The 12,771-nt window shown below is 54.3% G+C and overlaps 1 protein-coding gene across 3 annotated transcripts in view; it reads right to left on the bottom strand.

Annotated features, from left to right (window-relative positions):
• XPO7 (exportin 7) overlaps positions 1 to 12,771 on the bottom strand; it is a 50,485-nt gene that overhangs the window by 8,905 nt on the left and 28,809 nt on the right. For all 3 annotated transcript variants that reach the window (XR_008311003.1, XM_053269342.1, XM_053269344.1), the window contains 12 exons: positions 12,587 to 12,706; positions 11,306 to 11,452; positions 10,481 to 10,653; positions 10,012 to 10,205; positions 9,136 to 9,241; positions 7,590 to 7,725; positions 6,765 to 6,838; positions 5,957 to 6,037; positions 5,102 to 5,165; positions 1,994 to 2,102; positions 1,609 to 1,715; positions 1,090 to 1,178 (listed from right to left, as the gene is read on the bottom strand). Coding sequence is in view for 2 of the 3 variants with exons in the window: in XM_053269342.1 (XP_053125317.1) it covers positions 1,090 to 1,178; positions 1,609 to 1,715; positions 1,994 to 2,102; positions 5,102 to 5,165; positions 5,957 to 6,037; positions 6,765 to 6,838; positions 7,590 to 7,725; positions 9,136 to 9,241; positions 10,012 to 10,205; positions 10,481 to 10,653; positions 11,306 to 11,452; positions 12,587 to 12,706 (1,400 nt within the window). In the remaining variant the exon portion in view is untranslated. The remainder of the gene's footprint in view (positions 1 to 1,089; positions 1,179 to 1,608; positions 1,716 to 1,993; positions 2,103 to 5,101; positions 5,166 to 5,956; positions 6,038 to 6,764; positions 6,839 to 7,589; positions 7,726 to 9,135; positions 9,242 to 10,011; positions 10,206 to 10,480; positions 10,654 to 11,305; positions 11,453 to 12,586; positions 12,707 to 12,771) is intronic.

Below are 12,771 nucleotides of genomic sequence, written 5' to 3'. Positions count from 1 at the left end.
CAGCCCCCCAGCAGTCAGCAAAACAAACGGGGTGCCTGCACAACAAGCCAGGAAACCAAAAATAACGTGCACACTGCTAGTAATCAAAAAAGAGAACTGATGTACAACTGCAAAATAAAGTTGTTCCCATTAACAAAAGTACCCGTTCCATCTGACTGCTGAATAGAGTTACTGTATTAAAACTCATATAAAACGTGACAAACACAACAACATGTAACAACCTAAGTGAACCAGCTTGTAGAGACCTGATCAACAGAACTGATGAATGGTTGTATATAACCACATGGAAATGCAAAAAACAATGACCAATTCTGTAAACAAACTAACATGTAATACAACAATGTTTATAATATGCACAAATAAACCACAAAATTGAAAAGAAACAAATCCTGTAAGAATCATACATGTATAGATACTGTTTCTATTTGCAAAAGTAAACCTTTGAATTGCAGAAAACAAATCCTTTAGAACAAAACTTGTTGTAATACTTACAGGATTTGTTTATTTTCAATTTTGTGGTTTATTTGTGCATATTGTAAACACTGTTGTAGTACATGTTAGTTTGTTAACAGAATTGGTCATTGTTTTTTGCATTTCCATGTGGTTATATACAACCATTCATCAGTTCTGTTGATCAGGTCTCTACAAGCTGGTTCACTTAGGCTGTTACATGTTATTGTGTTTGTCACGTTTTATATGAGTTTCAATACAGTAACTCTATTCAGCAGACAGATGGAACGGGTACTTTTGTTTAAGGGAACAACTATTCTGCAGTTTTACATCAGTTCTCTTTTTTGATTACTAGCAGTGTGCAAGGCCCCCAGTAGTCAGGGCAGGAGGGAGCCAACAGGTAACCCTTGAGCAAGCAAGTGTGCGCACACACCCCTCGCCGCTGGGAAGGACCAAGTTGGCAGAGGACTCTGTGCCCAAGGAGTGGGCAGAATCCCGTCATGAGTGGAAGCAAGGCCAGGGAGGTGGAGGCCACACAGCTGGGCGCCTCTGGGGCTCAAGCAGCAGCCTCCAGGCTCAGCTCCTGATGGTTTGGGGGCTGGGGCAGGAGGGAGAGCAGGCAGGAGCAGCTCAGGATACATCCACTCGAAGAGCATCATGAAGCTGGTCTTGGCGTTGAAGGCAAAGGCGATTCCTCTCAGGTCTCTCACCAGGCCCACCAGCGTTCTCTGCATGCAGGGAGGGAGAGAGAGGCGAGTTAGGAGGAAGGCGCCCCACTCCCTGCTCTGCTGGAAGACACAGAGTCCTGCAGAGGCGGGTAATCCGCACCGCCACTGCCCAAAGCCAGGGCAGTGGGGTCTGTGCCCAGAAGAGGCCGCTCTCCTGCCTCAAACTGGGAAGAGCCCAAGCACCACAGAGGGCCAAGAGACGGTCTTGTCAGTCCCTGGTGAGCAAGACACCCTGGAGAGCACCGATGCCCCCCCGTCCCAATCCCCACCCCTCTCTGTGTAGAATCTCTGTCCCAGGCTGTGGGCGCTTAGGACTGCTGTGGTGTGGAAGGGTCCCCGGAGGGGTGAGCTGGAGTGCATTCTAAGCAATGCCAAGACTTTTGGGAGGGGGCGAGAACAGCACTGGGGTGAAAGCTGGGCCCCTCCTTACTTTTGCCTCTTGTTCATTGAAGGTGTTGGTGCTGAACATCTGTGCCACAGTCTCAAAGGCGGCCGTGAGGGGCAGCATGAACTGCTCGTACTGATCCTCATCCTCCCCTGGAAGAGAGGCGTGAAGGGCCGTTAGGTCTTCTACAGCCCTGTGCCCTGCAAAGCACGCCATAAACTGGGGGCCATCAGCAGCAGCAGCAGCAGCAGCAGAGAAAGACCAACAGGCAGTGTTCAGAGCCACGGGGCTGATCCTTCTCCTGTCTTGGTCCTCTAGCAGATTCGCCCACCTTACAGAGAACTGACCGGTTGACCTGCCCACTCCCCCACCCCACACGCATTCCGAGTGACGAAAACCTTAAGAGATCCGTAAGAAGAGAATGCCGTACCTAGGTCCACCATAAGGAGGCGCCCAAGTGCAGTGTAGAAGGTTGTCCGACATCTCATGTCACTCAGGTTGGACTGATTGTTAATACCCAAGAAGGAAAAGTGCTCACTCTGCCAAACAACAAAAGTCAGGTTAATGAGGAGCAGTCGGTCAAAGGGAGGGGGAGAACTGGAAAGACCTGGAAAGGGGATGAACAGAGTCCGGAGGCCCAGAATCTCTCACACGGGCAGGTAGATGTTCACTCTCACCCCAGGTGAGGCATCTTGCCTAAACTTTAGCACCTGACACAGAATTTGGAGAATGCCGACTTTCATGTGTCTTTGCTTCTGGTTGCCAGGGCAACCAATATTTATAATGTGCAGAACTACCACTCACCTTTATATGCAAGTGCCACGTTTTAGATACGCTTTAGAAATTCTTGAAATGTAGTTTATGTCTCATCAACAATTAAAGTGTGTATAACTGAAGAGTCATCCGGTGCATAAGCCAGGTGACATGACAGAGAAGGAATCCTCCTTGGCTTTTCTGAAATATCAGCCACCAAGACTGGGCAGTCAAGGGCGCTCCCGGAGTCACGCACACCAGAGACCCAGCTGGGAGGAGCCTGGAGTTGGACTCCCAAGTGTGGTGGGCCGGAGGAAACGGAATCAGACCCAGCCCCCACTCCTGGAGCCATGGAAGCTCAGTCTCTCTCAGAGAGCTGGAAGGAGGACCAATAACACAACAACTACCGCGGCCGTTTGTGTCCCGGAAACAGAATGGGAGTCAGCAGCGAGCCGCTCTCCGAGGCCTGGCTAATCCTCTGACACAGCGGGGTCCCAGATGACGTGGGACTGCAACACCCTTCGTCTCCGGCCACTTTGGGGAAGGGGATGCTGGGAGCTGTAGCCCAACGACAGCTGGGACCCCACGCTGGGACCCCACGCTGGGACCCCCTGCTGCTCTCACACCCCCAGGATACAGGCACTGCTTGCACCTCACGGAGGCAATAGTCTCAGCACCCTCACCTGCCCCACTGTGTACTAAGGTCCTACCCTCTGCTCCACACACAGGGCTCTCTACCCCTGACAGGAGGCACACCCTTCCCTACAAGAAATGGGGGGTGGGTGGGTGTTGCTATACACACACACACACACACACACACACGGTTGTTTACTCGCCAGACAGCAAGGGAGAAACTGCTTTCTCTGCCTGCTGTACCTATTTTCCAATATCATTTAGTGATGCTTTGATGGCTCAGGTCCAAGAGGGCAACAGATAGGCTGGAACCACAAGGGAGCCAAGGCCCCATGACTGTGGGGGCTAAGAGAGCACTGCCCGGTGGGGGGAGGGGCCACAGACCTTCTGCGACTGCTGGGCACAAGCGCAGGGAAATCCTGCAGTCGAGGAGCAGAGTGTGAAAAGCAACGAGGGACAGCAGAGAGAGAGCCAGGACAAGGCATTTGTGTGCCTTAGGCCATGTCTGGAATGAAAGCATGAAGAAGTACACAATTTTAGCTCTCAAAACTGGTTCCCACACTGGTTCCTGACTTTTTCCAAGATTCTCCACCCAACCTGTCACCAACGTCTGAAGTAGGGAGGAGAATCTCAGGTGAAAGTTGCACAAAAGTTGGGAGCCGGTGTGGAAACCCGAGGTTCAGATGACATGCCAGCTAAGAAGGTGCACTTTCTGGGAACCCCTGGTTTCCACCTGATTTACTTTTGGGTGATCATGAGAACCAGTCCTGTCTACAACAGGGTCTTGCTATCCCTTCCTGCTGTGAACAATCTATTCACAGCTTTCTTGAGAAGCAGTCAGATCATGCGTATATTTCAGGCTGTAGGATTAGTGCATTACTGCTGAAAAGAGGGCAGGATTTTTGTTTCACACTGTAGCAATGTCTATCTGCCTTTCGTAATGGTTCCGGTAACCCCACCTGCTCCCACATCAACAAATATCTGTGAGGTGCTGTCCAATGAAAGGCTTTGAGCCTTCACTTTAATGCCTGTGACTAGAAGCATCATTTGAGCCTTCACTTTAATGCCTGTGACTAGATGCCACGGAGGGAGGCATTTTCTGATATTAAAAATGTTGAGATAAAGCAACACTTGAGTCAGAAAAGTCATTTGTTGAGCTTAGGGTTGCCACATGTCTAGGATTGGCCTGGGCAGTCCAGGAATCAAACAGCCTGTCCAGGATGTAGGGAAAGTGTTGTCCTGGATAGAACATGTCCAGGAACTAGAGTGGGAGGGCTGCTTTAATGAATCTGACCCATTTCCCCAATGCTTCTCTCCAGGCATTGCAGCTATGTGCTTCCAGTGCTTAGAAGTTCCATATTCGGACCCTTTCTCTGGCCCAGTGCTGCTTACTGGCTCCTTGGGCTCTCTATGGCCCAGTAATTCCCACCCCCTCCTTTCTGGACCATCCCTAGAGGTAGTGAGGGGGGTGGTGGGTCTCTGGGTTTAGCTGCGACGTATCTGGACAGAGAGCCCCGCTTTCTCTAGCAGCATTCTTGGGTCCCACTTCTCGGCCTGATGGAGTCTTGTGAGGGCCCCTCTTAGCCAACAGGAAGAAATGTCAGGTACAAGAGGCCTCAACACACAAGTGTCCTTTATTGTTACAACACAAAAGAGAAAGCTTTGCAGAAGCTCCACCCACAGCTACTGCTCCCACAACTATAGGCATCCCTCACCTTCTGCTGGGCAAAGAACACTACAGGGAAAAACATGCCCAACCACCACCAAACTCCACAGTCAAGCACTCATTCCAATGCAAAAAAGGAAGTTCTCGACAGTTTGCATTTGTACCCCCCACCCTCCCCGATAACTGTATCCAGGCCTTCCCTCCCATGAATGGGGCAACCCTTGCCGTGCTCCCCTGTGCGCTGCGCCCCAAGTGGCTGCCTTGCACGTCTACCCTTGGCCTGGCTCTGAGCTCAGTTCAAGCCGGAAATCTTCAGAGGAGACACCAGCTGCCAGCACTCAGCACAGCTGTTTGGTAGGAGGACACCCCCCCGTTGACACCGTTCCTTGTACAGAAGCACCACCGAGAACTCTGGCCCTGTGACTGCAGATCGGCCCTCCCTTCTAGAGTCAAGGCTCCAAGAAGACGACGATGGAGACAACTTACCGTGTGATTGTTCAGCATGAACTGCACGGCGCTCAGTTTCACCAGTTTCCGGACACTGCTGTATGTAGGAACAGTGTTAAGGAAACAGCAGAGTGGTCCACTCAGTGGCTAGCCTGCTAGAAGTGCTGGTGGGTGGGGAGGAGAAGGCAAGAGAAGGGCTGCTTTCTAAAAACAGAATGGCCGCAGCTCCTTGGAAACTTCCCAGGCCCCAGCTGGACACCGTGGGCGACACGTAGACCCCCCACCCGGCTGCCAAGACATGGTCAATGGACCCATCGTCGTGGTGTGTGTGACTGGGACCCTAGTCAGGTCGGTCAGTGACCCTGGCAGGGATTCCTCACCCTCCTCCTGCAGCCTGGCTTGCAAAGGCAAAAGTCCACTCGAGGCATTTGCTCTGCAAGGCCCTCCTGCTTCTAGTCAGGACTGAGCTGGGCTGGCCCATCCCAGCCATTCGGGGCAGCAAGTGGGCCTAGGCAGCTTTGGCTCCATTGTTTGCTCTCCCACTGCTGTGGCAGGCTTCAGCCCCAACTCCTCTTTATCTTACTAACACAAAGTCCACTGAGACCACGGATGCTTGTACCAATTTAGACTGCAGTCTTCAATACCCCTAGTACCAACTTGTGAAACTAGACAAAGCTCTGAAAGCAACCACACAATAGCCTCGCATTTGCAGCGGTCAGGACAGAAGGTGCCCGTTTCCCATTTCCCAGACCAAGATCTGAAGGCAACAGGCTGGTAACGGTGTAGCGGGCATGGATGGGCATCGGGGCGAAGAGGCCTGACTCTGCCCAGCAGGCCCTTGGCACAGCCAGGCGGACGCGGCCCCAACCCAGGGAAGCCTCCTGAAAAGGATATCCGATTGAGAGATCATTGAGGAGCTGCAGCGTCTTGGAAGTGATGGGTTCACACTGGCCCCAGTATTTCAAGTTGGTGATGCTACAAGGAGAAGACGACACGGGCTTAGATCCGAGGAACCGCTTTCCATCCTCCCCCAGAGTCACAGACGACACAAGCCACAAAATACCAGCAGAAAGTGACTGTACTTACATTTGGTTGGCTAGAAAATTATCCTTCAGATAATCTTCACTACTTTGGTCCCAAAGCTACCCTGGCCCAAACTCAGGCCCTTGGAATGCTGTGGCACTGCAGGGCCGATTTCTGCAGCAAGGGCAAGAGAATCCTGCGGCAGTGACCCCACGCACCTCCGCCCTTTGCCGCCTGCACCTTCCACTGCAGAAGAGGTCCAGCAGCTCTTGGGGAGCCAAGAGGCATGCCTGGACCTCAAGATGTGAGGGCTGGTTGGCTGGCGTGGAGGCCAGCGGAGCCCTGGCACTGCAAGAGGGACTTGCCCCAGAGCCTCTCAGGAGCTCCTGGCCTGTTCAGCCCGAGCCTCGACTCCAGGAAGGGAGGCTGCTGCCAGCAGGGCCCTCCTTGCCCTGCTGCCTGAGCAGCTGCCTGGCCAGTTTCCAACCCAACGCGCAGGGCAAAGCAGCATCTTTTACGCCAAGGCTTCTGCAGCCATGAGCAGGCGTTGCCTGCAGAGCCCAGGAGCTAAGCGTGCAGCCCAAAGCCAAGAGGGGTTCCTCCTGGGTCTGAGTGGTGCTCTCTTGGGAGGCAGAGGCTTTCCGGAGGAGCTCAGGTGGCAGCAAGCAGGGACACTTACATTTTCCCTATGAAGACGCTCAGAACCATGGTCTCGTCGTTCAGCCCCAGGACCTCCGAAAGCCGACGATACAGCTAGAAGAGGGAAATCAGAGCCAAGCTTAGGAGTTTTAGTGGAATGTGCAAGGGTTCCTGCAAGGGGATAGAAACCGGGAGGAAACGTCCACTGTCCTGTGCAGGAAGAAGCAGGCTCTTCCTGGGGCACCTGCTGTGGACCCTGCTTGCTTAGCCGAAGCACTGGGGCTCCAGCTCCCACACCCCACTTGGCCTGCTGGCTCGCTCTCCTGGAGCACAGCCCTCCTCCTGCCGCCTTGGTCTCCTACAACTCCACGGCAGAGCAGATTTTGGCACGCAGAAGCCCCTTGCCTGAAAGCCCTCCCTCCTGCAGATGTTGGACTACAACTCCCAGCATCCCTGACGATTGGCTACTGACGGGGTAAGGGGGCTGAGCAGCCAGATTTGGCAGCCCTGGCCTAGGCAGACTCTGCTGGCCAGTGAAGACAATACTCAGCTCATCGTACCCATGGACTGACTCCGTACGCTGCAGCTTTGTATGCCCTTGCATTGGCACTGCAACCGAGGGTGCGCTTCAAGGAACCTGCCTCGAGAGAGGTCACCTTCAACACGGCAACCACACAAGGTGGCAGCCTGCGGCCCCTCTCCTTCTGCCTGGCAGCCACGAGTCGCCGTGCTCAAGTTCCAACAGCCAGGAAGTCACAAAAAAGCAGAAGCAGAGGGCGGGCTGATGGCTGGCACGAGAGCAAGAGGGCCATCTTGCCCGAAAGCCGGACAGGATTTCGGCAGTGCGGAGGAGGCAGCCTTTTACCTTCGAGGACTTCTGCACCTGGTCGCCAATGTAGATCTTGCGGAACTGCTCGAAGAAGCTCAGCATGGCCAGCTCCAGCTTCTCGTTGCCTGCCTGAGCCAGCCGGGAGTCTGTCAGGTTCATGAGCTGGAGGACCCTGGGGTGGGGGGAGGTGCAACAAGCCGAGGGGATCAGAGGCTGAGCAGCCCCTCACGGAGGCCGAGCAGTCCCAGGCCGCCTCTGCCCTTGGGGAGCACTGGCCTCCCTCTCCTGCCACGCAGGGAGGGAGTGTCCCTGGGAAGCCAACAGCACGTGCGGAGCCTGCCCCGAGGGCTGAGTGCAGGGAAGCCTCCTGCCTTTCCACACCAGGCCAAGGCCAGAGACGCTGCAGAGGCTGCTCAGCCAACCAAGACGCCTGGCAGGCCGGGAGCCAGCTAGGAACGTCTGGGGCCACTGCCGAGTTGCGCCTGGAGGGCCCTGCGTCACTCTGGGCTCCCCTCTAGCCCAAGACTGGCAAACCTGGGTTGCTCAGGCCGCTGTTGGGACCACAAGTGAGCCAAGACTGGTTGCACTACTAATCCAGCAAGAGTGGGAGAGTCGCCGTTCTCACGCCCCTGGGTGAGCCCACCACTCCTGACAGCGGCCTCCCCAGCCAACAGTGCGCAAGGAGGTGGCTTGTCAAAGGGCAGAGGGGTGCCTGGCCAGACTCCCAGAGGGCTGGCTGCCTTTTGGCAGGCTCAGGACCCTGCCCAGAATGTGACAAGCGACTGAGCCAAGGAGGGCTGCAGAGACCCTCACTGAGGGAGACTTGGGAGGTGTGTGGCGAAGTCCTCCAAGCTATCAGGGAAAGGAGGCTTCTTACCCACTGCATTCCCGTGGTGGTGGTGGTGGGAGAATGGGAGATATCCTCTCAGTTATCTTGGAACACACAACTTGGGCTTGGCAAAATGAATCCCCAAGTAAGAGAGCAGTTGTGGGGCTGCAGTTTGGCTTCACACACCCCACAGCCTCTACCCATTTGGCTTCCAGTTGATTATCCTGAACAGGATAATCAAGGCTCTGTTAAATTACAAGGACAAAAACTCTAAACTGAGGAGCTTTTGGATTCTGCAGCCCGCAAGTCCTGTGCAAACCCTGTACTTTTGCACAGACAGTTCTGCTTCTACTAGTCATGGAGACGGGACAAGAAGAGGTTCCACTCCCACTTCTAAGACTTGCCCACACACTGGGACACACTTCCTAGGATCAGTTTCACCATCATGAAGGCCAGAAACCGGCTTGGCCTTTTAAACTGGAAGTGTAAACTAGTCTCTCAGGATGTGGAACCCACCAAGCGTGGAACACGCAGCCCTGGAGCACCAAGAGAAAGAGCAACTGAGTCACCCACCCAAGGCAGGAGCTCCAGCCACCTTTCCAGATGCCTCCCCGCCGCCTCCAAGGCAGCCCTTTCCTCCTGAAGAGAAAGGGGGTGTGGCTGCCTGGGTGCCTGTGGGGTGCTGCTGTAGCTAGCCAGCCCGCCCCCCGCCCCCCCCCCACCCCGAATGCAGGGGAATGCAGCAGCTCCTACCGACAGACCAGCTCGCCGTCCATGGCGTCCTGCTCATCGGTGCTGGCGAAGGAGACCCGGCCACCGATCACAGCCCCAATGATGTAGACAAGCCACGTCAGGCGTCCTAAAATGAGAAGTGAGGCTCTATTTAGTCCCAAGTGGCAGATGTGTCTCACTGTGAAGACAAGACCAAGGTCATCCCAGCAGTGTGGGGAAATTCTTCCAAGGGAAAGGAGACCCGGGCGTTGCCAGCTGCCCTGGAAGAGGTTTCTCAGCCAGTCTCCTTATCGGCCACGAGATCCCAGACCTTTCCTGGGCAACCTCTTGCACTGTGGAACGTAGGTACTTCCAGTCTTCCAAGGCTCAAACGGAATCTGCCATCTGAGCCAACTTCTTCCTCTTTCCCTTTGACTCCTTTGACCTGGCCTCAGCCAGCATCCAACAGGTTCTTACTCGTGTCTCCCTCTTCCTCGGGTCTTTCTCCAAGTGTAAGCGAAGCTTGCCAGCAACACCCCCTCCCCGGCCCTCTTCACTGCTGTCATCGCTCCATTCCCAACACCCGTCGCTACGTGAGCAGATACAAAGGGGGGCCCTTCCCTCCACGCCCCCTGCTCCAGAACTACCTTCTGTGCCTGGCTTCTGGAGGCAAACTGTTTCTATCCCATTTCGCCCGCCCATTTGGTCAAAACAGCCTCACAAACAGAAAACCCAAATACAAAACGTGGAAGGCCTGAAACCTCAAAGGTCCCTAAGAGCAAGTTAATACCACAGCAGAGAGGGCCCATGGGGCCTCGCTCCTGACGCCCTCTGGACCAGCGTGTCATTCCCCCACCCGCACCGTGACAGAGGGGGGTGGGATGGAGTGTTGCTGCCGCACGGGGAGGGGGCACTCACCCTCCTGCACGGCCACATCCACAGCAATGGCTGTCGCACTTTGCAAGAGCTCCTGGTAGGACTGGGCTGACTGGTCAAACAGCTGCACCAGGAGAGCACACGTCTTCTCGTATTCACAGCGCCCGATGGTGGACAGCTGGTCCAGTTGCTGCTGCACCAGGCCTGTGTCATCCAGAGGATCTTCCAAACCGTCCCTACACATGAAACAGGTGGAACCTGTTGCTCGTGGCAGATTAAATGGAATTCGTGTCCCAGGGAGGGAGGGAGGGAGGGCTTCTCTCTGCCATCTTCCCCCAAGCCTCACAATGGAGAGCTCCCGAGTGGTGCCCTCAAGTCACACACCCTCCTGTTTCCTGTGGGCTTGTGGCTGCAGCAGAAAACAGTGGGGCAGGAAGTGTCAGAGCCCTCTGGCAGAGCTCCCTGTGGTGGTACTTGCAAAGACAGCAAAACCGGCTCTTGGGTTCTTTACCTCAGGATGATGTGCACAGATTCCAGCCTGGAGGTGATGTAAGCTTTGGTGACTTCAGGTGTGTATGTCTCCAGCATGTGTGGCTCTGTGGCTTTGACGTACGGAACGGAGGCTGCCAGCCGTTGCCACAGACTCAGGAGATAGTGGACGCTGTTCGGCGCAAATTCCCAGTGCTGCAGGAGCAAAGGGGAGGAAGCTGAGCACCACCAGCACCCTGCTGGCCTTTGCACAGGTGCTGTGGCCAGCAAAGTGGGAACTGTTCAAGCAGCCTCCACAGGGGAAGACCTGGCCACCTTTGAGGCTTTTAACTTCCTTCCTGGTTTTTGACAGGTTTGAGCATCTGAATGCAACCAACGAAGCTATTCCAATCTCACTTCGTTTTGCAAAGCAAAGTGCAGGTGTTTGGGAACAGGATTCTTTGCCAGTGATAGCCACGTTGGGAGAGGGCACTTCCCAAAGCCCAGGGGCGCCAACAGAAAGTCTGTCCCCTCCCTTACACAAGTCTGTCTCCCTCCAGTCCCCCGGGTCACTGGCCCTACCCAACCCCAGCACAGTATCCTCCCAGGGGTGGCTGATGCTTCTTTTCAGACTGAGACCCCTTTAGGAACAAGACAACATCTTTGTCGGTGTTACGGTGGTGGTACAACTACTACGACATTATTATTGTTATTTCATAAGTAAGCCACTTCTGAGTATTTTTGTTGAAAAGTGACATATAAAGATCCACAGCAGTAGGGGCTAAAAACAACTAAGTCAAGCCATGCAGTGTGATCGGTGCTGCCCCCATGTGGAAAAACGTGCCGCTTCCAACCACAGTGTTCCCACCTGCAAGCTGGTCACTGTGAAGTTTGCGATGAGGCGGATGACCTCGGGGTAGTTCTCCACTTTCACCAGCTCCCCCAGTTGGTAATTGCTTTTCAGCCGAGCCAGCAGGCGACAGAACTCATGGTAGTTGTTTGGGTCCGACAGACTCTGAGGAGGAAACAAGAGAAGATGCAGTCAGGCCACTGTGCCCTGCATCGTCCAGAGCCCTGGAACCAGCAGTCCTTGGGCCCCAAAGCAGAGATCTCCTCCTGTAAACTGCTTGGCAGTTCTCGGTATGGAACAGCAGAAAAAATCTCTCCCTGACACACACTGGGGCATGGACTGCTCCTCTCATTAGCTGTGGCATGCAGTGCAACTCCAAGGTGAGAGCAGTCAACAGCCAGGGTCAGCCTTTTACGAGGCCACACTGAGCACAGGCGCCACACTTCCACACATCCACTTTTGACAACCGAAACCTCTGCCCTGCTGCAGTGGTCTTGTCCTCTCCTCTCAAGGAAGGAGGAGCAGTTCCCATTACCATCAGAGGCAGCCTAGCAACTCCCCTCAACATGTAATGCGCCCAGAAATGTGGGCTTCCAGTGCGCGGACAGCACTGGAAGACATCATCTGTCAAGACAGAAGGGGACCAAGCCGGATTCCCAAGGCACATCTTTGGGGCAACAGTGCTCTGCACACCTCTTTGCCCCTTTCTATATCCAGCAGAATCACATGCTAAATGAATAAGATGCACATTTATACAGGCTGCAGATGTCAGCCTTGGGGGGTTGGTTTGGTGCTTTGCCAAAGCTCGACTTCCACAACCTGCATCTGTGGTTTGCTGTACTCATTACGAAGAGCAGGGTACTATGCGTAGAAACCTCCGTTCTGGGACATTTCCAGAATCCTTGGGGGGCCACCGTTTAATGGTGCACATGCTCTGAGAGCGGAAGGTCATCTCCAGGCAGGGCTGAGAGAGACCTCTGAGCCTTAAGCCCTGGGGAGCCACTGCCAGTCAGCGCAGACAGCACTGAGCGAGATGGATCAAGAGTCTGACGTGGTAGAAGGCAGCTTCCTGTTTCCTTTCCTTAATTTCACCTGACAGACAGACCACTGCGTTCTACCCTTCCCACTGTTGCCAGGCTGATACTTGGCACTGGACATGCCACAGAGTTTCCCTTGATACACAGGTCCTTGGGCTTTGCAGCTGCTCTTCCTTATTGCCGGGATGCAACATGCCCAGGCTTGGCATCAGAGCATCCACAAGGGATGTTTGCTGGAATGACCGAACTTTGATGGACTCACCTGGGGGTTTTCCAGTATTCGCTTGACACCATCAACAAGATGGGACAGGAACTTTGCTCTCTCGGCATTGTTAAATAGGGACCTACGGACAGAAGCGATTTGCACCAGACACGATAAAACCTAGAGGCGGCAGAAGGAATGGAGACCCATGAATGCACTGGAACAACACAGAGCACAAGACCGTA

This window comes from Hemicordylus capensis, chromosome 8 (genome assembly GCF_027244095.1).
Source record: "Hemicordylus capensis ecotype Gifberg chromosome 8, rHemCap1.1.pri, whole genome shotgun sequence".
In the NCBI taxonomy this organism is placed as follows: domain Eukaryota; kingdom Metazoa; phylum Chordata; class Lepidosauria; order Squamata; family Cordylidae; genus Hemicordylus; species Hemicordylus capensis.
Note: the sequence above shows the minus strand (reverse complement) of the source record. Positions and strands in the feature narration are given on the sequence as shown.